We start from the raw sequence: 27,447 nt of genomic DNA, 5'->3' as shown, positions 1-27,447 counted from the left end.
AATACCCTGGTCATGGCAAGCAGCAATCATGAACAGATTAATCAGTGGGTTGGGCGGTTATTCCTGAGTTGCCAATATCTCAGCATTCTAGAGAGACTTGCCTACACTCGCCTCACACGCTTTCTTTCCGCAAACAACCTGTTGGATCCTCTTCAGTCTGGCTTTCGTTCTCAACACTCCACAGAGACTGCGCTGACCAAGGTTGTTAATGATCTGATCACTGCTAAGACTGAACGCCATTACTCTCTCCTAATTCTCCTTGATCTCTCGGCTGCATTTGACACCGTTGACCACTCTCTTCTCATACAAACGCTGCAATCCCTAGGTCTTCAAGACACAGTTCTATCCTGGTTCTCATCTTACCTCTCTAATCGCTCTTTCACTGTTAATTTCTCTGGAGCCACCTCTGCTCCGCTTCCCCTATCAGTTGGAGTACCACAAGGCTCGGTGCTAGGTCCTCTGCTGTTCTCTATCTATACCGCTTCTCTTGGAAATCTAATAAGTTCCTTTGGCTTTCAGTATCATCTCTATGCGGATGATACCCAAATCTATCTATCCTCTCCTGATATCTCGACATCTGTGTTGTCCCGTGTAACTGACTGTCTTTCTGCCATTTCATCTTGGATGGCCTCTCGTCAACTCAAACTTAATCTTTCTAAAACAGAGTTAATAATATTCCCACCCGCCAACAAGAGCATACCTGACATTTCTATCTCTGTTGATAACATGACCATAAATCCCACCCCACAAGCTCGCTGCCTAGGTGTAATCCTTGATTCACGCCTATCCTTTGTTCCCCACATTGACTCTATATCTAAATCATGTTACATACATCTAAAGAACATTTCCAGAATCCGCACATATCTCACACAAGACACTGCTAAAACCTTAATTCATGCACTAATCATCTCCCGCATTGACTATTGCAATTCCCTCCTTACTGGTCTTCCCAAAAACAGACTCAAACCCCTAAAATCTATTTTGCATGCTTCGGCAAGACTGATTTTCCTTGCAAATAGCTATTCCTCTGTTGAATCACTCTGTATGTCTCTACACTGGCTGCCTGTCTTCTACCGAATCCAATATAAAATACTTTTACTAACCTACAAGGCCATCAACAAAGCTGCACCAACATACATCTCCTCTCTTGTCTCAAAATATCTCCCAACTCGGCAACTCCGTTCTGCAAAAGATCTGCGTCTCTCATCCACCCTCATTACATCCTCCCATTCCCGGTTACAGGACTTTTTTCGGGCTGCACCCACTCTATGGAACTCTCTCCCTCGCACAATAAGACTCTCCTCTGTTCTACAAACTTTCAAGCGTTCTCTGAAAACCTACCTATTCAGACAAGCTTATAATATTCCTCAACCACCATCTTAACCTCACTACCTTTAGCCTGTTACACAATTTCACACAAGACAATTACCCCCGGACCAACATTGTTGTGTGACAGGATCATTTAGCTTATGAGTCACCCTACCTTTGCAGTCTGGCTGGGCCAAGATGCAAAATGTATACTTAACCTCATGTGTCAATCTCCCATTGTCCCATAGATTGTAAGCTTGCGAGCAGGGCCTTCTCACCTCTTTGTCTGTTTTACCCAGTTTGTTTATTAGTTTATTACGTTTGTCCCCAATTGTAAAGCGCTACGGAATATGTTAGCGCTATATAAATAAATGATGATGATGATGATGATGATTCTTAAAAATGCCCTAGAATTCAGTTTATTTTCAGTATTCTTTCTAAACTAGCAAAATACAAATATTTAATGAATTTACAGAGCAGAGTGAACAAAAAGAACTTGTAGTTTTACAAGCACCAGCATAACCAAGCAGTTTATGGCAGCCAAGGCTTGCTGGGACCAGTAGTGCCATATAAAGAGTATATTCCAACCATTTTTCTCTGTGGTGTGACACAATAAAAAAAGACGGCAATTTTTGTAGGCTTGTTTGACAAGCTGCTGAATGTGGCTTTTATAGGGGATGATGGCCCATGCTAATTGTTGTCCGCAATAGTGGCAACCAGCCCAGGCTATGACTGTTAGTGCTTGGGTCATTTTGGGGGAGGACGGGTGCAGTTAATTTAACAAAATATTTATTTAAAACTTTAAAAAAAATCCCCCAAAAAATCTAAAGTGCCATTACTTGTTGATGATTATGATGGAGTTTGTATGTTCTCCCTGTGTTTGCGTGGGTTTCCTCCGGGTGCTCTGGTTTCCTCCCACACTCCAAAAACATACTAGTAGGTTAATTGGCTGCTATCAAAATTGCCCCTAGTCTCTCTCTCTCTCTCTCTCTCTCTCTCTGTCTGTGTGTGTGTATGTGTTAGGGAATTTAGATTGTAAGCTCCAATGGGGCAGGGACTGATGTGAATGAGTTCTCTGTACAGCGCTGCGGAATTAGTGGCGCTATATAAATAGCTGCTGCTGATGAAATATATACTAATCACAATAATAAACATTTGTGTAGTAGATTTTATATATATATATATATATATATATATATATATATATATATATATATATATATACACACACACACACACACACACACACACATAACCACAGCGGTTGAAAAGAAAACTTAGAAGTGGTGAGTGGCGATATGGAAAATGTAAGTGAATGGAATTTGATAGTTTTCCATTGAAGGCAGTAGCAGGAATTTCAGTATGGCCACATTCAAAACCCCATATCGACCTGTGTTTGTGCGTGTGTTGTTTTTATATATATTTTCATATTTTTTTTTTATTGTTTACGCATGACTAAATATCCCGTTTCCAAGAAAGGATATTAAATAGTCTGCTTCATCCTACAACAATGCTGCATACAAGTTAATGTGCAATAGGCGCATAAAGCATTGAAGACATTTAATCAAAACATTTGCTAACAATGAACCATGCATATGCTACAGTTTCAAGTGTGGTCTGAAGCTGTATCGACCAATCAGAGTGGTGGCTGTGTAGCACTGTATGACTGACCATGCATGTCAGAAATAAGTGGAGTACAATGACTTAATCACTGGGCATGACTGACATTCTGATTTGTTCATTTTGATAATAGATATCTGTTTACATTTGATGACAAAGCACAAAAGATAAACCAAAAGCTTAATTTTACTGTAATAACCTTGAAGAAGGATTTTAATACATGTAATAAAGTATGGATGAGTAAATAAGGTCTCACAGTGGAACCACCAGTCTGGAATTATGTGACAAAGAATTATAGGCTCCAGAAATGGTCACCAATAACCTGAACTATTTCTGCATTTACTTTAGAAGATAAAGAAAAACTGAGCCTTTCATCCAATTGCAAAAGAAAAAAACAGATCTGAACTGATGTACTCTGCTAGGAAGAATGGATATATGGGCAGCACAGTGGCTAAGTGGTTAGCACTTCTGCCTTACAGTGCTGGGGTCATGAGTTCAATTCCTGACCATGGCCTTATCTGTGTGGAGTTTGTATGTTCTCCCCGTGTTTGCGTGGGTTTCCTCCGGTTTCCTCCCACACTCCAAAAACATACTAGTAGGTTAATTGGCTGCTATCAAAATTGACCCTAGTCTGTCTCTCTCTGTCTGTGTTTGTGTGTATGTTAGGGAATTTAGACTGTAAGCTCCAATGGGGCAGGGACTGATGTGAATGAGTTCTCTGTACAGCGCTGCGGAATCAGTGGCGCTATATAAATAAATGGTGATGATGATGACGATGATATCAAGCTCAGAAGTATATTTAAATATACAAGCACAGACATCTGAGATACAATATATCAGTATTTTGTCAATTAAAAAGCCAAAACTGAATGAATGAAAAACATTGCTGAACAAATGTTGCTAAAGAATTTCTTAAGTTGAAACAAACAAGCAGAATTTATGACAAATGGGGAACAAGAAAAAGGTAGCCACAAGTGAAGTATTTGTTTCTGATGTAGTTAAGAAAATGAAAGCAAACAATTGGTTGCTATGGTTTGCAGCACATTTTTTGGTGTACCAGGTTTTCAACCCTAAGTCTAACAAGGAAAGAAAATCTAACTTTTGAGGGAAACATGTTCAGGTGACAAAAGACTAAACGGTTGCTCTGCTGTACAGCTCTGCATACGAGGCTCTTGTGGCACATGGTCCGGAGATCGACACTGACCATGTAGAACAAGTTTTAATCACCAATCATTCAAGCAATAGTACTTGAGTAAAGGACATCACAATGCAGGTATCAATCCAACAGAAACCTGTTCTTCTTTGGGCCTGCTGGTCTAGCCTAAATCCTTCAAAGCATAAGAAGCAGCAAGTCAGATTTCCTTATATTCTCAGTTATCTCCAAGTACTTCTTCAATCTTCTTAGAACAGAGTTTATACATTATTTCCTGTTCAGAATTGTGAGGGTAAAATAAATCTGGGAAGGATCCAGGCTATTAACTTAAACCTGCCCAAGTCCTGATGGCAAATTGGGTCATTCGTCAATAGCCATAGGTGTTAAAGCAACCCAAGTGCTAGATCTACATAGAGCAGTAGAAGTGTGATTCCCCCATCTCCTTGGCAACCAGGGTACAATCAAGATCAGTTTTGTATGATCTTCTTTTACTTTCCTCAACCCTCTCGGAATCACAAATAGATGTGAAAGATATAAGCTATTGGAAGTGGAAAAAACGGATTGTTAACATTATAAGGCTTATTGCAGTCTGTCCCTGTAATAGGGAACAGAACTTGAAGAGTAGAGGGAAGATCCATTTTTGGATTCTACTATTTCCATTGTGAGTCAAAAAGGTCTCTGGATTCAGGCATCATTTACCAGGCTGGAGGTAATGCCTGCTGACACATTGTACTTAGATGCTCTGCCTGCCCAGGATACAGATCGCTTCTTGGGTGACCACTGTGGGTACTCCTTGCTTGTTTATTTTTTTTAGAACGGACGGTTCTTGGCTGCCTGATCCTCTATTATGTCCTGAAATGCTGATAAAAAAATTAACCTTTTTTCATTGAACTTAAAGAACCCTGCAACTGGGAAGGCCAATATCCCAAGCATAGGTTGATTCCAGATATGTGCCCCCAACCAAAGTAACTGCTGTCCATAGCAAGCATATGATTATCGATTTTTAGAGGTCTCCAGGATCATGGCGCCATTGCTGTAGGAAGTCAATATATAATGTCCGAATATAGATCATTGCCCAAGAACAGATTCTACTGCTGCTTCTAGATTCCCAGAGATCTGGGAGCAAACCTTTGCTGTCGTCAGTCACATTACATCTAGTAATCTGCTTATTCCTTGGTCCCAGCCTTCAGGATATCATCAGTAACATTAAGGAAAATGACTAGAACATTTTTTAAAGGTCCTTTGGGATGTTGCCAGCCTCAACATAACTCTGTAAGGAAATCTCATGTCCAGTATGTGGAATCTGAGGAATCTACAGTGCCCTTGACATATGGGAATGCAGAGATAGTTCTCAGAGATGACTACCTTGGCCAGTTCAAATGCTTGTGTTACTGAATGGATAGAGTCCATTTTTGAAGGAGATGACTTGCAGAAATCTGTTGAGGAAATGTTTACCATGTCTTCCTTTTCAGAAACAGTAGAAATACATCTACCACTTTCTCTTTGTTTGACAGCTCTTCGCTTTAAATAATGTTTTTGAAGACTTACTGAGACTAAGTAGCCAGAGGGTTTGAAACCCAAACTGGGCAAACCTGTTCCCCACTGGTATCTCTTGGGCTTCTGCACTTTCAGAATCGTTTGGTTTGGCATTTTTTCATCTACAGAAATTTTGGCTATATGTCTTGCCTGGGTTATATCGACCCACCTCTTTATTAGAGGTGAAATTATTACATGAAATTATTGTTATACCTTCTTCTTAGCTGGGACAAGAAAGTATTTTTCCAAGCTGTATTATGGACACTGATTTCATCCAGTGAAGTACTTGACTTTAAAAGCTGTGTTATGGTAACACTCAACTGGAGTTAAAAAGCATAGCAATGATCATGTTAAAATTCAGACTGAATTAATGCGTATATCATGTGTATATTTAGTGTAGGACTGGCCAGAAGCGGAAAACTTTGGTATGAGTTTGTCCAACATACATTGCAATATTTGAAATGAACAGTCCCTGTTTGTAATACAGAGTACAAATTGAAGTAGCTAGAATATCAATAATAATGCATCTAATGAGTTCAGATGATTCAATGTTTTTTTGTTTACACAATGAAGTCACACCCATCTTGCAACCCCTATAGTCAGAGCTTTAAATTTACTAAATATTTGTGGCAGAGCACAATACTATATAGCCTTTTTCTGATGGAGTGGTTGACTACCATAATGTCCTTTTTGTGGCCACAGAACGACCATGTTCTCAATAGGTAGGCTTAATGAATCAATGGACACTAAACTAGTAAAATGCATTAGCCATACATATTTGCTGTAGGAAATCAATTATGGCTTCTCTGGGGACCTCTATGAATAGAATTTTCTTTCATATCTTTAAGCCAGAACTTCATAGCTCAGGACAGTCCCGTGATAGATATATAGATAAAAAATGTAGCTATCTGAACATTGAATGATATACTATAGTCTATGGATAAAGATGTTTTTCTGGCCACTCCCATAATAGCTGCATTCACTTTCAAAAGGTGAATCTAAAAAGTGAATCTGAGACAGGATAGATCCAGGGCCATCTTTTCCATTGGGCACTATGGGCAGGTGCCCGGGGGCCCCACAGGCAAGGGGGCCCTATAGACAGGGCTCTTAAGTAAAATAAATAATCCTGCAAAAAAAACCAAACAACCTGCAAAAAAAAAAATTATATATATATATATATATATATATATATATATATATATATATATATATATATATATATATATATATATATATATATATATATATATATATATATATGATACACATATATAGAGGTAGGGGCCCCGCTGCACTGCTTTGCCCGGGGGCCCATAATGTTGTTAAGGTGGCCCTGGATAGATCTTAATCATTTTTCTAGAAAGGAAGTACTTATTTGTATTTCAACAATTCCTCTTACATTGCTTTTTTAATTTTTTTTATTTTGTCATGTACATGGAAAATTCATCCTTCTTTAATTATTCTGAACTCTAATACTGAGGTAAGTTCTTCTTTATTAAGATATAACTTCTCATTGCTTTAAAGTTAAAGGTGGAAGGGCTGGATGCCGTCTACACTTGTTTCTCTGAATAATGGGGTGCTTCTTCTGGTGGCTACCCCCTACCCTCTTGTTCTTACCGAACATCTGTGGATGCTGAAGGCACACTAAGCTGATCACTGTGACTACAGATTAGGTTGTTTCACAAACTGCACAAATGAAGATTTCATCTATTTTTAGTGACGAACGCTGATCTGAAGAGCATGAGCTGTAAATACAAGAGCTACCATGGCAGAAAGACAAGCCGCTAACAAGTGGCTGATGAGTAGCAGTTTCAGCAGTGCTTTCCCCGGCCTTCAGAAAGGAACAGAGGCCGAGCCCTTTCTGGAAGAACATAAAAGGGGGGAAAACTTGTCCTGCCCATGCTTAATCCCACACAGAGAAGAAAAACAGACTAGTAAATTGACAATTTCTACTGCCTTTCCATTAGTACCTGGAAATAAAGGTTATATTATATTTTTATATCACATCTTAAATATTTTTTAAAAAAGTTTTTACTATTTAACATATAATAATAATAATAATAATAATAATAATAATAATAAACAATAACAACAACAACAACGAAAACATAACACAGCAACATGAAGAGCAGGGTAAGAATAATAAAGGTTAAAACACCAGAAAAAAAAAATCACCTTGCCAATAAGGAAATGACTAGGATAAATAATTCCACAGCCCTCGAGATGATGCAAAACTGTATTAAGTCATTAGGTCAATGTGTCAGTGCAGTGAAGTTCGCTTTCATCAGGCGTGACTGCACTGAAACACTGACTTGTCTGGACTCCTCTGGGATCATTTTGTAATCCTAGGATTTATATAAGCATTTTTCCAGCAGTGTACAGGGCTGTATATGGTGAACTTACATATTTGATGTTAGAGTGCAAGTGTTATTTTTCTACTTTTAGCTTGAGGAAATATTCACTCTTCTCTTTAATCCACCTGATCTAGTGCTACCTGCTGTTCCTGCTAAGTGAATAAATCCCCTGTATATGAATGACTACAGAAGCATTCTGTGAAATCCAAGTACAGTATAATCTCCCAAATGAGACAGACAGAGATATCCATTAAAAAAATTTCAGTAACTTGCTGTTAAGATCGCATTATTCAGGTGTATCTGGTAACGTGTGACTTCATCAGAGCAGATCTCCTTCATTATCTCTTTCAAGTGGGAGGTGGAGGCGATTATAATGACTCCACACCTATAGGAAACATTAATTCTCATAAACATTAATAACCTTGTACAAGGACAGTTTCACAAAACGGCCAGCCCTGCATTGAGAAATCACAATTGGCTCATTTATGGCAGTATAGAAATCAGTTTCTGTACAGACGAAGCAATTCTGGTTCCATTACTTAAGGCTGTATTTCATCCTCGTGTATAGAAGTTTATTAACTCCGAATATGCTAACAAGGAGCGGTAGGTAAAAAACTATTATAGATTGTAAGTTCTGCAAGCAGGGCCAGATATATCCTTTGTTTTGATATTGTACTTGTATATACGGTGTATATGACAACTGGATCCTTGTCCTGAAATAGTTTTGCCACTGAATGGATATTGTGCTTACTTCACTTAATTCAAAACATTATTTGTTCCTAAATTTGTAAAATACAGGTCCATTAACTTCTGGTCAGGGCCTTAATACAGGTCAGGAAACTCCATGATTACTGCTGCCAGTAATAATTTATAGTAATGGATAAGACTAATATGCAAAACATAATATTGTGGAAACTCACAGTGACATAACACACTGACACACATTTATTTATAGACAAACACACATAAGATACACACACATTTTACTCTATTTTAAGTACTGTATTAAGTTTCTCAATAACTCCACATTTTATGCCTTTCAACATAATCTGCACTTTAGTGCAGCTAGAGAGGTGATTATGGTTATTTAAGTCACCCATAAAGCCACCCAGCAAGTCAGTCAGTCAGTCACTGAGTCAGACCCCAGACAAAGGTTTCAAAGTCAATGTCATTGCTATTTCATGTTCGTTGTTGATAATGTGACATCCACTAGGGTCTTTGACTCGTTACTCTGAACTCCTCACAGATCTCTGCCTGGATCAGAGGTGAGAACCTCGCCATCGGTGGCTGCACTTGGACTCTACTTAGAACTTCACAGCCATGAATGTGCAGATGTGTGAGGCATTCAGAAGAAACAGAGCTCAACCTTCAGCAGGAGTCACATGATGGTAGCAACAGCCACCATTCTGTAGGTTACTGAGATAACCATAACCTGTAAGAGGAATAAACACGCTGTTTACCCAAATATTAGGCCATGTCATTGCATTGTGCACCTGAGGTCTAGAAAGTGTGCTCAAAACTGGTGTGACTTCACACTGTCAGGAAGAGAAAACAATACACGTATAAATAATAAATCATGATTCATTGTTATCCTATTACTTCACACTTAATAGTATATGACATAACACAAGCTTGTCCCTCTTCATAAAAATACTTAGGCAATACTGGCATAGGGTCATTTTGGGGTCAAGTGTATTGTTCTCTGTTTATCCAGAGAGCGCAGTAATTCATGTCCATTCACACATTTTATTTTTCACAAACATACGTACATTTCTCTGGTAAAAAAACAACGCGATATTACATGAAAACTTAACTTAATGAAATCAGAACATAGGACAGGAAGAAGAAAAACAAAGGGGGGTAAAAAGGTAGGGGAATTAGAGGGTTAACAGGGAACAGATTGGGAAATGGAAGCGGGTACATAGAAGTTATGTGAAAACTCATGAAGCGCCAGCTGCCTAAATCACCACACCCAGGACATCCAATGGTCTTCCTGAATTTGGGAAGACTGTCTCCTGCTGTCAAACACAGCAAAGCATTACTCCCCAGTGAACTGTATTGTACTAGACTTGGAGCTCCTTGCGTTGTAATAGCAATGGTGAGTGCCTGAAGTGTTCCAAATACATTTTATATTTGCTTGGAGTTTTTAAGCAAACTAGGTGGTGCAGTATTAATTACGCATACTGTGCTTGATAGGGCCAGTCCTTTCATGCAAGCCCATTAGGGGGATTTCCAACATTTTTGTAATAAGAGATTTTGCTGTTTTTCACAGGACGAGATCGAGTAAGTGCTGAAATGTAAAAGGGAGAATGCAGCATCTGGTGGGACTACAACCCAGTCATTTTGCTAATTTGTGTATGTACGTCTGCCCAAGAGGTTGTAGTACTTGGAAATGTTGACCATATATTCACCAAGCTTCAGACTACCTCAAGAAAACTGCCTTCAGCACTGAGGGAGTATAATACCAATGTGATAGAAAGTTATAGTTAGAGCCCTGACTTGCACTTCCTATTGAACAATTGTGCAAAGGTAGGATAATCTAGCCCCATCGCTTTGTTGTGATCTTCAGACTTGAATTCAGCATAGGAATGAGATAAAGATCTTCAACTATTGTGCTTTACTACTTAATATCAATGTAATAAAAGTAAATTAAAAAGGTTTCTAGGGATTTAGAGTGAAATAGGTATATAAATCTGGAGAGCATGTTCATCTTAAGTAGGAGAAAACTGGCAAGTCCCACTCCTCAGGTCCTGAAGAATCTTTAGTAAGAGTTATATAGTTGATGGCACAGGTATCTAATAACTGGGAAGGAATAGTCACTCTAAATAATTGAATTTTCTGTGAATAGAAATCAAATTCAGGGCTTCCAATTAACAAAAGTCAATTCTAAAGTTGGACAGAATTCCATAGTTGGCAAATACGGTTAGTAGATTTGGGAGGGAAACAAGTGGCTGTATGATGTGAGGAAAACACTTCTACTTTATGTTCCTGCTCCAAAGCTTTTACATCTGTGTTGTCAGATGATAGTTGCCAAGATTCTAGGACCATCACAAATATGAGTTGGAACAATGGACACTTCTGACACGTTCCATTATAAATAGGGAAGGGGACATAGAAGACTCTTCGCTTTAACTCAGGCAGTTGAGGAAAATGACTCCACTCATCATTCCACTACACAGGCCTCATCCTCTCATTGACAGCTCTACAAGGTTCCAGTCAATCTGACGAATGATCCTCTCCTTGAGGTAGCAGTGGCTCTCTGCTCTGTTCCTAAACTTCTATATATATTGGTTTTCCCAGCAGAGAGAACGGACGCTGCTGTGTTCTATTGTTTAGTCAGAGCCGGTGGTGTAAGTGTCAAATCTTGATCAAAAGCATTTCCCCTTGCACAACTGTGCATAACGGGGCTTCTTCAGGGATAATGTGTGCATACAAATGTATTAACCTGCTGGTATTAGATAACAGTGGGGTCATTGGACAGCTGGAATGGCCACCCATTCTCCTCCTATTGGTCCTATCGAACAGAGGGATGTCCATCACCCATCACATAAGGATTGCTTAAACATCCTTAGTGATGGATAACAATAAAAGTGGTTGCAAATAAGTGTACATTTGGGCTATAAGAGCAATATTAAACCAAAGGCCAAAAGTTATTAACTTTATGGATGTAAGCAATAAAAATGCTTTGATTCAAACATTCCCATAAAATGGAGACACATGTAGGCAATAAAATATTACAGGTCTGTGGATTTGCACAATATAATCTGTCCTTGAAAAATATCTGTCCAGAGAATGGTGATAGCTTGCACAATGCAACAGGTAATTTCACATGAAATGAGTATTGTGGCAAACATGTTATTTTCACAGACATGTGAAGTTCAGTAGATACAATATTTGTTTTGTCACTCTGCACCATATTCGTAAGTTTGCATTCTGTAGAATAAATAGAGCTGGGATACTTACAGTCAATTCATTTTGCTGTGATACTGTTGCGGTAGAACTGGGAAGACTTGAGGCCTAATGCTATACAACGAAACGCAATAAATGCAAATTGAGGAGAATATATGCTTAACAGTTATGAAAATTTACTCATCTCTGTTCTTTCACGGTGTATCGATGACAAAAGTATAGGCTTCAAGAGTTTGAATTAGTAGGGTTCGATCAGTCAGTCAAGTAAAAATCTTACATTAATGGAAGGACAAAATTGGCAGTAAAGGGACTGTAGGATTTCAGTGTCAGGACATCAGGATCAGAAAGAAAATAAGAAAAGGGACACTGAGTGGAAGGAAGGGAGGGAGGGGAGATATGCTGGGAATTAGAGAGGAGAAAGTGAGAACAACAGGGGTTGAGGAAAGAAAAAGGGTAACTTTTTCCTAAAAAGTAAAAAAAGTAAAACGTAACTGAATAAACAGTACCAAGAAAAATTCTTGAAGGGATGTTCCACAGTCCACCCACTGTTCCAGACAATGCCTGTTACGGTGTGCTATTTTACAGATTATGTGGAAGGTATATTTAGCCAGCAGGAGAAATGTGGAAGAACATATAGCAAACAGAATAAACTCCAGGAATAAGTTCTTCTTCTTTACAGATATCAAGTGGTACTCAAACAGACATACATTCTGATATAACAAATCGTTTTCAAGCCATAGCTATAAGTATTTCTATGACAAATGAGCAGTGATAGATCACAGACCTATTTTAAATTGTGCTAATTAGCAATTGAAAAGAAGATGGTTACAATTACTGCATACCAGACCCAACTATCAACAATAAAAACCAAGGCTGGAGAGTTCATTTGTATAACGCAATAATAAAAGGTGCCATTCCTCAGTCTCCTCATCTGTTGATTTGAACAGTAATCTTTGTAGTTGTTAAGGTTTAGAAAACATCTCAGATGTGGCTTTAACATTTTATCTGACTCTATGGAGGGAATTCAATTGAACGCGAGGTGTCTTCGGAACGTCCTTGCACCCCATAGAGGGATAATTGCCGGCAGTGTGCACAGTGCGGTGTCCGTATGACACATCGTTGGAAACTGAATCTCCTTTATACGTGAAAAATGGATTGGGAATATAAGGCACAAAGGGGCACATTTATCAACACTTGCAAAATATGAAAAATAGTTTTCAATCCTTATCGCATAGAACTATTTCTCATAATTATTAAAAAAGCAACACAGAAACAGCAGTTCCGAAAAACTGTTGTTCCTGTGAAGTGGAAAACATACTTACCACTGCCTCTTCGTTCCCGAAGCAGCATGCGATGAACGGAGCTGGTGTACATTATCATGAACAAGTTACCGTAAAAAACTTTTTTTTGGAACTTGTTAGATTGCAGTTGGGAGCAGTCACCATACTGTAGAATGGTGACTGCTCCCAAAAAGGAAAAGGAGTGCAAAGCAGCAGATATCCACGATATCTGCTGCAATGCACCATTCTTAAATATGCGGGACACACAGAGGGCCATGGATTTTATGGTAAGTGCACGATAAATATAAATATAAAAAGAGGGGGTGAGAAAAGAGGATGACAAAAAAAAAATCAGTAGTATCAGAAGAAAACACTATTTGTATTACATGGTTGCATCCCTGTGTGTCACAGATTCAAGTTTGCAAAACATTTCTCTAGAACAAATGTTCTCGCTCCAGAAGACTGGCTGTCAGCATATTTAATAGGTCAGCTATCATTATATTAAAATGTTGACAAGTATCTGAGAACTACAGTCTACTTACAAAATCTCAAACCATTTTAGTCAAAGCAATGCAACAGCTAATTTATCATACTCTCCCACTGCAAGAAATCAAAACCTAAAATAGGTCTAGACATATATGAAATTTAAATTTCGTAGTATAAAAACTTCGAATGCTTTATTTTGAAAGCTTCTACCTACCAGGTGGCCGGCTGTCTGTTCCAGCTTTACTGGACAGGTGCCTCCAAGAGGCTGCTGACACCAACAACCTATAGCACCATGTAACGATATTGGTATGGTACATTACTTCACTGATTGGCTGTTGCATGCAATTATCGCTTGCATATGTGCTGCACCCGCCATTCGTTATAAGGTAATGGTTTATGGTGGGCTGACTGGAAATCTGACAGAATATTGTAAAAACATATACAAATTGAAATAAAAAAAAAACAAACCCAAACAATATTTCAGGATGTATATTCCAAGGAAAAATGGCTGGAAATGCTGCACTGTTGTCTTTGTATTTCTTTGTACATGCACACACATCTCCTTTTGGAATATATCCACTGGAAAATGTGTTTAATTCCCCCAAGCTGATAATAGAGCCCAAAGGTATCTCTACTAATTCAATATGATCATTTGTAATAGTTCTCTATACTAATTTTATGTTGATTGCTTTTCATCTAATACCAATATCTAGGAATACCTGTTTAGCAATTATCAAACAAAACACAAAAGAAAAAAACACACAAATACAACAACAAAACACACATTATTTTTGTTAAGTAATTAAATTATATTGTTGTCTACTTCGTTGATAAACCACACTGGAAGTCAGTTTCCCAAACAAAGCTATTTGCTACAGCTTTAAGAAGCAAAAATGGAAACTCAACTAAACAATTAATTATTCCCCCTAAAGGGTCCTTTGCTTATAAATGTAATAGTGAGCCCCTGACCCATTTGTTTTTTTAAAAAAAAATTAAAGAACAGCATTGACAGTACAGATGACTTCTTTTTTAGATGTTTTGCACAGTTTTGACTAAGTTTAGTGTTTATTACACATTACACTTGCTCAAATTTGAGGTCCCACTTCTACTTCAGAATTTGGTTTATTGATAAGTAATGATTGCTCCATACAATGATCACCTGATTTACTAAACATCCAATAGCTATTATTAGGTCTATTTTGAAAATGGAATACAAATATATATCCCCAACTTTTAAGAGTCAAACCTTGAATATCTCTGTATCTCTGTACTTTTACTCTACTACCTTGGAGAAGCTCTTCCCCGCTCCATTTGAGAATGGATTGTCAGCATTGATTCTGTCAGAATGACAGAAGATGTCTCTTAAATTAAAATACCTTTAACTACTGATTTTCCTTGTGACAAGCATTCAATCCAACAAAGATTTTCATTACCTGTAAAGATCGCTGTAGTGTTTTTTAACTTTTCAATGCTGGGCTTACTGAGATAAGTGTTTTATCTTGGGTCCATATTTTATTTCCTTGCCTTTCTGCAATCTTTTTTAAATATTCGTTTGGTTGTAAAAACAACCAAACGAACAAAAACTATATACTGTATATACATAAACAAATCCCACCCATCCACATCCTAGTTATTAGGATTTCAGCTACTACGTCCATGGAAATGTATCATAGAAAAACAACTGGCGTTTGAGATGCGTTTTCTGAAAGCTTGCAAGGATGTTTAGCAAACATTTTTGCTAGAGTTTTTTGAATTACTTTCAAATACGGCAAGCACACAGAAACGGAACAAGTAGCATTCCGAAAAATATGCACCGCCTCTGAAGTCTTGTAAATACATTCCATGTAAAAAGGCAAATGGGTATGGTATCACTTGGAACAACTATTATTTGTGTTAAAACTGTTTTTCGCGTTAGAAAATGCAGATTGCAAGCACCAGGATGTTAAGTAAGCTAAATGATACCCTAATCATAGGAGGAGACTCGATAAACAATACTTGTGGATCATGATTCAGAACGCAGAGGAGGAAAGCATTCCCTTACACAGCACAGCAGTGTGTAATAGCAGCAGAAGCAATGTAGATAAAACAATTTTCTTGTTGTGTAATATCATGATTTATTTATATAGCGCCAGCAAATTCTATAGTGCTTTACAACTGGGGACAAAGACAGCAATATACAATACTGGGTAATACAAACAAAGAGGTAAGAAGGCCCTAGTCACAAGCTAACAATCTATGGGGTATCTGGGAGTGTCCACTGATGGATGCCCAGCTCTGGAGAATTTACCATGTCATTATTTTACAGAATCCTAGGTAGCTAAACTTCCAGATACAAAAAAAGTACCTAATGAACCAGCTACTTGGAACCCAATAGCAAGCATTTTGGAAAAACAAAACAGCATGGACTATCATTGAGGTTACCAACAACAAAGCACCAAGGACACAAACTTGAATAAAATACATTTTAAATGTTTAATAATAAATGTACAAATAAATAATAATAATAATAATAATCAAAAACCATCAAAAAACAATATTTGGAAAGAGTCACCATTATATACGAAACAATTACCTCTTTAGAACTGTAGACATTCAAGCAAATGAGCATGTAACATACTAGTATGGTTAGGGTCATGTATGTAAGGTGCAAGTGAAACAAGCTATGAACTTTGAAAAAAGGGCCAATTGTTTGTCAGCATTTCTCAAAGGTTTTAGTGACCAAGACAGCACAAAATTACTCAGGATATGATGAACAATGGTCTCATGAGCTCAGCAATGAGTCCTGAAGAAAACCTTTTGTACTAAGCATCACAGGGCAGAAAAGTACAAACACCAGTTTGGTCATCCCTCAATCTCCTTAAGTGGAAGGTAAAACAGGTAATCATGTCCCTCATTTACCATTTTTTGGAAGCCATATGTATATGCAGTCAACAGTACATAACTGACTGCACAGTTTACATACACCTTACATACAAATGCTACAATCTTTGGGTCTTCAAGACACTGTCCTATCCAGGTTCTCATCATACCTATCTAATCACTCTTTCAAAATGTATATTTACTAAACTGGGGGTTTGAAAAAGTGAAGATGTTGCCTATAGCAACCAATCGGATTCTAGCTTTCATTTATTTAGTGCATTCTACAAAATGACAGCTAGAATCTGATTGGTTGCTATAGCCAACATCTCCACTTTTCCAAACCTGCAGTTTAGTAAATATACCCCTCTGTGTTAATTTCTCTGAATCCACCTCTGCTCCACTTCCTTTATCAGTTGGAGTAGCAGAAGGCTCAGTACTAGGTCCTCTGCTGTTCTCCTTCTATATCACTTCTCTTGGAAAAGTGATAAGCTCCTTTAGATTTCAGTATCATCTCTGTGCGGATGAAACTCAAATTTATCTATCCTCTCCTGATCGCTCGCCTTCTGTGTTGTCCAGCGTTACTGACTGTCTTTCTGACATTTCATCTTCGATGTCCTCTCACCAACTCAAACTCAATCTTTCAAAAACAGAATTAATAATATTCTCACCCACCAGACATTTCTATTTCTGTTGACAACATAACCATAAATCCTACCCCACAACATTGCTACCTAGTTGTAATCCTTTTGTCAGAACTATCCTTTGTTCTCCACATGGACTCTATATCTAAATTATGTTACATACATGTAAAACCATTTCCAGAATACACAAATATCTTACACAAGACACTGTAAAAACTGTAATTCATGCACCCATCATCTCCTACATTGACTATTACAATTCCCTCCTTATTGGTCTTCCCCTAAACAGACTCTCACCCCTACGATCTATTATGCATTCAGTGGCCAGACTGATTTTCCTTGCAAATCGTTCTTCATCTGCTGAACCACTCTGTCACTCTCTACATTGGTTGCCTGTTTTTTACCAAATCCAATATAAAATGCCTCTACTAACATACAAGGCTATCAACAAAACTGTATCGACATACATCTCCGCACTAATCTCAAAATATCTCCCGACTCGAGAACTCCGTTTTGCACAAGATGTGCGTCCCTTATCCACTCTTTTACATCCTCACATTCACGTTTACAGGACTTTTTTCGAGCTGCACCCACTCTATGGAATCCCCTCCCTCGCACAATAAGACCTTCAAGCTTTCTCTGAAAACACTCCTCTTCATCCAAGTCTATAATATTCCTCAACAATCCTCTTTATCTCATAAGGTTACACTATTACCACCCTTTACACAATTCACACAAGACAACCACCCTCTGACCCCCTGACCAACATTGCTGTGTGACTGGATCACATAGCATTCTAATGACTTTTTAACCTTTGCAATCTGGCTGGATCGAAATGCAATATGTAAATTTATCAGACTCCCATTGACCTACAGATTGTATGTTTGCGAGCAGGGCCTTCTCACCTCTTTGTCCGTTTTACCCAATATTGTTTATTACGGTGTTTGTACCCAATTGAAAAGTGCTATGGAATTTGCTGGCGCTATATCAATAAAATGTTAATGATGATCTTTAAAGAAAAAAAAAAGAAAAAAATGTTCATGCAGAATATTAACAGAATATTTTTCACACAGGAAGAGAACCGGTGAACTTCTCTTTGTGTCCCTCAGCAGTTAGTATATTGACAATCTTGGCTACACTACTCTCTTCCCTCCTTCCAGTCACTGCACAAAGCCTGAATGTTCCCTTACAATTCCCAAAGCACAATCCCCTACTGACAACATCTCTCTCTATCAATGTACACTGGCTGCTATTGTCCGCGCTCGTGAAAACAAACTCTGGGATCTGCTGATTTTATAAAATAAATAAAACCTCCTAAATGCTGTTATGTTACCAAAACAGTTGGACTGCTGCGCTACAAAATATGTTCAACAGTCCACAAAAGAGGACTTCATTTTGGACCCTGGGGCCGCCAACTGTGTACAACAAATAACGACACTTAGCAATGGTAGGCTAAAGCTGTCCACTACTACTGGATAATGTGTAACAAATAAAATGAGGATTTTGCTAAGGGCTTGGTGACAATAAAACAAATATGCAGAAGACATGTACTCATGAATTGCATCTGTAGAACTATGCAAATACTTAAGTGACATGCTGTTCATGAATTGCAGCTGAACAATATCATTGTACAGTTTGTGTTGATGTCAGAATGACCATTGTATTATATTATACTATATATAATATAGTATATATATATAATTTTATTATAAACATTTTCCCTACACTTCTAATAGGGTCGGTAATAAGTAGGGATGTGCACCGGCGACTTTTGAGGTCTCGTGTTTTGTGTTTTGGATCCGGATTTTCGTTATTTTTGAGGTTCGGATTTGTCTCGCAAAACACTTGACGAAAGGTCTCGGTTCGGATTTAAGGTATTGGATTCGGATTTTTTTTGAAAAAAACATAAAAAGTTTAAAAATCAAGTTTTTGGGCTTATTTTCACTCCTAGGCTATTATTAACCTCAATAACATTCAATAACAAGCATTTCCACTAATTTACAGTGTATTCTGAACACCTCACAATATAGTTATTAGTCCAAAACGTTGCAACAAGGTATCTTTCTGGACTGCGTAGAGGAGTGGGTCACCACAATATATATTAAAAACCCTGAACTTTTATGATTCGCACCAATAATTGTACCTGGACTGCGTAGAGGAGTGGGTCACCACAATATCTTAAAAACCCTGAACTTTTATGAATCGCACCAATAAATGTACCTGGACTGCGTAGAGGAGTGGGTCACCACAATATCTTAAAAACCCTGAACTTTTATGAATCGCACCAATAAATGTACCTGGACTGCGTAGAGGAGTGGGTCACCACAATATATTAAAAACCCTGAACTTTTATGAATCGCACCAATAAATGTACCTGGACTGCGTAGAGGAGTGGGCACTGGGCACCACAATAAAATATATAAAAAACCTTCAACAGGTCTGCATTACACTACACATACGGCTGCTCCTCCATCCTCTCCATCATATACATGTTGGAGTTTTAGCGTGTGACAACCTCTTGTTTTTGATAATGTCAGTGCATTTTGAATATTTTTCAATTTGCCCCACACCACTGAATGTACTTTATCTATGATACGCATCTATCTATCTTGACTGCGTAGTGTGGTGGCCCCAGTACACAATTTGGTACCGGGGCCACAATAAAATAAATACACCCTCCACGTGTCAGAATTCCACCAAACAAGTATCTGGACTGCGTAGTGGGGTGGCCCCGGTACCCAACTTGATACCGGGGCCCCAATAAAATAAATACACCCTCCACGTGTCAGAATTCCACCAAACAAGTATCTGGACTGCGTAGTGGGGTGGCCCCGGTACCCAACTTGATACCGGGGCCACAATAAAATAAATACACCCTCCACGTGTCAGAATTCCACCAAACAAGTATCTGGACTGCGTAGTGGGGTGGCCCCGGTACCCAACTTGATACCGGGGCCACAATAAAATAAATACACCCTCCACGTGTCAGAATTCCACCAAACAAGTATCTGGACTGCGTAGTGGGGTGGCCCCGGTACCCAACTTGATACCGGGGCCACAATACCTCCTCCAAACATGCTACAGACAATTCGTCATTGAGATCCCATTAAGTATGTTAAAGACAGACAGGGTCCAAGTGTTATTAGTTGACTTTGTAAAGAAAAAAACTGTCCCTGTTGCACATAGTCGTGCAATGAAGACTTACTTTTTCATTTAAAGGCACGATCTTTCAAGTGTAGTGTTTGTAAGTCTAAGTCATATTATACTTTTGGTAAAATTGTTTTTTTTTGTTCCTCTTTATGTTAATTAATTAGTAATAGAATTAAAGTAGGAAATAGAATTAAATAGAATTAAAGTAGGAAATAGAGTGGTATAGAGTTGTAGTGTGGTATAGATAGAGTGGTCCACACAATATAATAATAAAACCCTCAACTGGTCTGAATTCCACCAAACAAGTATCTTGACTGCGTAGTGTGGTGGCCCCGGTACACAATTTGGTACCGAGGCCACAATATAATTTAAAAACCCTCCACGTGTCGGAATTCCACCAAACAAGTATCTGGACTGCATAGTGGGGTGGCCCCGGTACCCAATTTGATACCGGGGCCACATTACCTCCTCCAATTTCCAAGTGTAGTGTTTATAACATCTTAACACTACACTAATTCTAGCACGTCAAAACCTCTTGTTTTAAATAATGACAGGGCATTTAACTTTTGATTTAATTTATTGAATTTGTTGGCATTTTCTTTTACTTTTTGAACATGGCAAACGACTGTTGAATGGTCACATAATGCCAAAAAAAAAGGTGCAAGATGGAATTGTCCTTGGGCCCTCCCACCCACCCTTATGTTGTTGAAATAGGACATGCACACTTTAACAAACCAATCATTTCAGCGACAGGGCCTACCAAACAACTGTGGCTGAAATGATTGGTTTGTTTGGGCCCCCACACCAATAAAACAATTCATCTCTCCCTGTACAAACTAAACAGGCTCTACTGAGGAAAGATGTCGTCCTTATCCTCAACCTCTGATTCCTCTCCCCCTACAGTGTGTACTTCCTCCTCCTCACACATTATCAATTCGTCCCCGCTGGACTCCACAACCACAGTCCCTCTGTACTGTCTGGAGGGCAGTGCTGTACTTCATTGAGGAATTGATTATTCATTTTTATAAACATCATTTTTTCAACGTTGTGAGGAAGCAACCTCCTTCGCCGCTCACTGACCAGGTTCCCCGCTGCACTAAAAACTCTTTCCGAGTACACACTGGAGGGGGGACAACTCAGTTAAAAAATAGAGCCAGTTTGTACAGGGGCTTCCAAACTGCCTTTTGGAGTTCTACCACGTCACTACCTCTAGTTAATTTAGATTGCAAGGCTTGTAAATATAAATACTTTGAAGATAAAAAAAAGCAGGCTGCACAGACTGTGGAGCTAGAAAGTGAAATTAAATGGACCACGTTACTTTGGTGGCTATCTATGCCCCCCCCCCCCCCCCCCGCCCTATACTTGTAGTTGAATATAAATAAAGCAGCCTGCATAGACTGTAGAACTAGCAATTCAAATATACAAAGAAATGGACAAAGGCAGTTTGGTATCTGTCTGCATCAGATCCCCTCTCCACTAGGAGTAAAACAGAAAACTTTTCAGCCGTTATATAATCTAGAATATAAATAGAAATTAAGAAATGCAATTTGGTATCTGTCTGCATCATAATCATCAACATCCTCCTCAGCGCCAGCTACATCAATATCCTCCTCCCAGTGCACAACATTCACACCTTCATTAGCCAAATCTGTAACTGGACTGTGGGTGATCCTTCCAGCATATGCAGAGGGCGTGCTGCAAATGCTGGATGTAGTCACCTCTTCCCGTACAGTGATGGGAAGGTCAGGGTTCACAACCAACAACACTCTTGGACTCGCCTTGGGGATTTGTGATGTCATCTGTTTAGAAGGCAGAGTTCTTTGCTGTTTTGTTGTTGTTGCTGACAGCATAACTCTCTTAAATTTTTTGTAGGGGGGGGGAGGAGGGCTTTGATCCTTGGGTGAAGTTGGACCACTAGTCATGAACACGGGACAGGGCCTAAGCCGTTCCTTGCCACTACTTGTCGTAATTGGCATATTGCCAACTTTACGTTTCTCCTCAGATGATTTTAAGTTTCTTTTTTTGCTGTTTTTTGAGAACTTGGGCTTTTTGGATTTTACATGCCCTGTACTAGGAGATTGGGCATCGTGCTTGCCAGACGACGTTGATGGCATTTCATCGTCTATGTCATGACTAGTGGCAGCAGCTTCAGCATTAGGAGGAAGTGGGTCTTGATCTTTCCCTACTTTATCCTCCAAATTTTTGCTCTCCATTATATGTAGCACAAGATACTGCAGAATGTGTGAACTTGGTAATATTGCAGTACCAATGGACTTATAATGCTGGATTGGTTTTGCAAATTTGGTTATAATTATTATATATATTTTTTTTTTTTTAATTTTTAATTTTTTTTTACTTTTTTTTTATTTTTTACAAACTTGGGAATAATGGGGAAATAACTATGCCCTTAGAAGCACAGAGCACAGGACACAGCACCACTGGACTGAACAGGACACGGCACAGGACCCAGCAGCACTACGGAACTCAGCAGGACAGAGCACAGGACACAGCACCACTGGACTGATACTGCAGAATGTGTAAACTTTGTAATATTGCAGTACCACTGGACTTTTACTGCTGAATGTGTGAACTTGGTAATATTGCAGTACCAATGGACTTATAATGCTGGATTGGTTTTGCAAATTTGGTTATAATTATTATATTTTTTTTTTTTTTTTAATTTTTTATTTTTTTTTACTTTTTTTTTTTTTTTTACAAACTTGGGAATAATGGGGAAATAACTATGCCCTTAGAAGCACAGAGCACAGGACACAGCACCACTGGACTGAACAGGACACGGCACAGGACCCAGCAGCACTACGGAACTCAGCAGGACAGAGCACAGGACACAGCACCACTGGACTGATACTGCAGAATGTGTAAACTTTGTAATATTGCAGTACCACTGGACTTTTACTGCTGAATGTGTGAACTTGGTAATATTGCAGTACCAATGGACTTATAATGCTGGATTGGTTTTGCAAATTTGGTTATAATTATTATATTTTTTTTTTTTTTTTTAATTTTTTATTTTTTTTTACTTTTTTTTTTTTTTTTACAAACTTGGGAATAATGGGGAAATAACTATGCCCTTAGAAGCACAGAGCACAGGACACAGCACCACTGGACTGAACAGGACACGGCACAGGACCCAGCAGCACTACGGAACTCAGCAGGACAGAGCACAGGACACAGCACCACTGGACTGATACTGCAGAATGTGTAAACTTTGTAATATTGCAGTACCACTGGACTTTTACTGCTGAATGTGTGAACTTGGTAATATTGCAGTACCAATGGGCTTATACTGCAGGATTGGTTGTGAAAATTTTGTGGTAATTAAAAAATATTAAAGTAGTTTTTGGTATTTTATAAAAAAAAAATTTTTTTATTTTTTTAAACACAGGGGAATATTGGGGAAATAACTATGCCCTTAGAAGCACAGAGCACAGGACACAGCACCACTGGACTGAACAGGACACAGCACAGGACCCAGCAGCACCACTGACCTCAGAAGGACAGAGCACAGCACACAGCACCACTGGACTGATACTGCAGAACACAGCACAGCACAGCACAGCACAGCACAGCACAGCACAGCACAGCACAGCACAGCACAGCACAGCACAGCACTAAACAGCACAGAACTAAACAGCACAGAACTAAACAGCACAGAACTAAACAGCACAGAACTAAACAGCACAGAGGACCACCTAACACACCCTCCCTCTACCCTGATCAATGCCCGAGTGAAGATGGCGGCGACTAGCGGGGAATTTATAGGATCCGAGTATCGCGAGATCCGACAACGGGATTATGAGTCAGAGCCTCAGTTTCACTTTTGAATTTGGCGCCAATACCCGGATCTGTCTCGGATCCGACTCGGATCCGCAACGTTCGGGTGGGCTCGGATTTCAGAAATCCGAGCGCGCTCATCCCTAATAATAAGCATACAAATCCTGGCGAGGACCTTGCTTTTAGACAATCAAAACATACGGTTTCTGACATGGCTGATCGGGTATATGATGTTGAGCAGTGTAGTAAATAATGATATCCAAAATATCACATAGAATTGATTATACTAACTAGGCACAGCTTTGGTGAACATCTAAATGGTTTCACATTATTACTAGACATAGCAATATATTTAGTAGTTAATAGACTATTAGCCGTAATGTATTTAAAAGATACTAAAAAAAACTTGAGCATTTAATTGTCCAACCATTTGATAAACAACATACATTAGTGAGCTTAGTAATACTGCCTAACTAACCCCCCTAAATCCTTGTTTTTCAGAATCCAGTAATATTCTGAAATACTTGGTGCAGAGAGTATGGGAAATGGATGTTTTCATGTAAGACCAGTGTAAATCAATGAGAGTTTTGCTGCATCCGCTGTAAAGAAAGCTGACATGGAAACCTTGGTTTCATCCTTAAATGATGAATCCCTTCCATCTCATTTGCTCCACATAATGTGTAGAATCTGCATCTGTCTTTCAGCTTGTCCAGCTCTTCTGTTTGGAACTACGCATGTTAATGCATACAGATATGAATAGTACACAGCTCAGCAGTCCTTAACAATTTCTATACCATAACCTCGTTACTGCTTTACTAAAAGAGCCAATATTAATGTATTTTTATATACATTATCAAAGCAAGGGAGGGAATACTGGGACACATTGTAGGCTGACATATACATCAATGATTGCTATGTCCAGCACTCCACATACTGAACATTTCACCACGTCTGATGAACAATAGGATTGCATCAACAATGCCAGCACCTAATTCCACATGGAGCAACAGAATGACTCCAATCTCTGATGTAAACATTGATGCTATGAATCTTGATACAGCATCAAACAAGCACATTAATCTTAATGTCAAAGCCATTCAAACAGCACATGAAAAGGGGTTACACTAAACAAAATGGAACACAATACAATATTTATCATTTTGTGCTGTGAAATTGTAATTGCAGTTAATAATACTACCAACCAAGAGGTGATAACAGAACGAATCATTCACCCTCCTTTATTCATATTATAAAGTCCCATCTTGATTGTCAAAGTACACACATACCTTGGACCTGCATGGAACAAGTAATCAACTAAATAATAATTTTTTTTCCTGTGACTAATATTTCATTTTGCATCTACACTATTTGTCATTGGGCCTATCCTGTATTCTAAAGACAGATCACAAGTAGTCTATGCTGATCAGTCATAAGGAAGTTAAAAAAAAAAAAAAAGAATTAAATTTGTACTTGTTAAAATGGCTTAGTCATGAGTAATTTTTTTTTTGTTTCTACATGGAATTGTAGTTCTAACATTAACCCACTGGCTGCCAAAGGGACAATAAAAGATAACTGTTTTGGGGACTATATAAAAAGACAGGGACTGCATGTGATTGGCTGATAAGGGGGTGTGACAAGAAGGGCACTAGGGTACATCAGGGTGGTTGGGAGAACTTAATGAAGAAGCACTGTAAGATGACAGGTAGAGAGGAAAGACAAATTGTCTGGTAGGGAACAGACGTTGGAAAACTAATGAATGAACATTACAATGGGCAATGATTCAGGGTCCGACTTCTGCATGCTAGGGTATTATTTCAAATGAAGCTATCATTGAACTGTCACGTAGACATGGGCTTTGTTTAGATTTGGATACATAGGTATCCAGTCGTAGCTGACTGAGACAGTGAGTGTAGTGCTCACACTCACTGACAGCTGAGAGAAGCATGGGGATATGTCAACAGACACTGACTGTAGGATGACAGTCAATGGTAGATTTCTAGAAGGCTCGTCTTCCCTGTTGTTACAGTCACCATGTCTGCTGATTGTACAGCAATGCGGCATATGTATCCGCTCTGGGAATGAATGGGACTAGACACAAGGGAGGATGATCATACCTGGCCCGGAGCTCTGGCTGATGGTGACAGCTCCATCTCTCCGGATACGGATCTCCGATGCTCCGGTTATCTTCCGTCGCTTGCCGGTCTCCCCGCTCCCAGCCCGCATAGAGGCACAGCACTGGTAGCACACTGCCCAAGCCTGCTCCTCATTGATGGGCTGGTTGTATAAATCCAAGATTTCTTCCAGAGACAGCGACCTCCCGTCCAGTCCGTCCCCCGCCTCGCTGGCTTCAATGCCCGAGCTCGGCGTCCGTGCAGCCGCTGGAGATTCAGCCATTCCTGGCTCCGATCTCACTGCCCTGAGCTGCACATCCCGGGGTGCCGGAAAGACATCCTCCCGCCTGTCCAGTGCGGGGAGTGCGGCAGCATCAACATCCCCAGCAGCCTGACAAGCCTGGAACCCCCTGCTCTGTGACGTCACAAGGACATGGAACGCCTGCCACAGCGTGACGTCACCGGGGAGGAGCTAACACCTGGCTGCCTGGCAGGATCATGGACACATACATAGAGGACACCACCTCCCATAGCACAACATAGCTCCTATTCATAGTCTTATGCTGCACTCAGTCATCCTCACAACACAAGGCAGATGGTTTCCTGCCACAAGTTTCCGTATTCTGTCATCCAAAATAAACCACATAGCAGTCTGACTCTTACACAACTGGCTTTTATACTGCAATATTAATTTATTAGCACTTGGGCAGATGTCTGGTCTGTTTAAACTTCATCACCTTTTGCATCTGTCAGTGTGTTATTATTTCACTATCAGCTATTTATATAGTGGATACATGTTACGCAGAAATTTAATTCATCGGTCTATATTCCCTAGCACACACATTAGGGTTAATTTCAATCAGCATGTCTTTGGAGTGTGGGAAGAAAGCAGAGTCCCTGGAGGGCAAGCAATGGGGGAACATAAAAACTGCACAAAGATAGGGTCCTAGTTGGAATCAAATCCATGACCCCAACATACAGAGACAGAAATGGCAATTACAGTGCTAGACTACACACATATACTAAAAATAATGCTGTTATTTTCATTAGGCAAAACCAGCACAAATTAAAGATTTTCATGAATTGAACGCATAGGAAGGTGTTCATTCCCATTGCTAGAAACAACATCCACTAACACTTTGCATTCTACTCCTGTATGTGTGTGTGTGTGTGTGTGTGTGTGTATATATATATATATATATATATATATATATATATATATATATATATATATATATATATATA

General features: G+C 39.1%; 1 protein-coding gene across 4 annotated transcripts in view; it reads right to left on the bottom strand.

The window, feature by feature from the left end:
- The window catches only part of SPIRE1 (spire type actin nucleation factor 1), a 144,932-nt gene extending 118,299 nt beyond the window's left edge, over positions 1-26,633 (bottom strand). For 2 of the 4 annotated variants that reach the window (XM_075213273.1, XM_075213272.1), the window contains exon 1: positions 26,206-26,632. In XM_075213273.1, the coding sequence (XP_075069374.1) occupies positions 26,206-26,485 (280 nt within the window). In that variant the 5' untranslated portion in view covers positions 26,486-26,632. Of the gene's footprint in view, positions 1-26,205 lie in introns of all 4 variants that reach the window. The other 2 variants (XM_075213271.1, XM_075213274.1) reach the window with 2 other exon arrangements.
- Between the last annotated feature and the right edge of the window lie 814 nt (positions 26,634-27,447).

Source organism: Mixophyes fleayi, chromosome 5 (genome assembly GCF_038048845.1).
Source record: "Mixophyes fleayi isolate aMixFle1 chromosome 5, aMixFle1.hap1, whole genome shotgun sequence".
Taxonomy (NCBI): domain Eukaryota; kingdom Metazoa; phylum Chordata; class Amphibia; order Anura; family Limnodynastidae; genus Mixophyes; species Mixophyes fleayi.
This window is presented reverse-complemented; position numbering and strand designations above follow the sequence as displayed.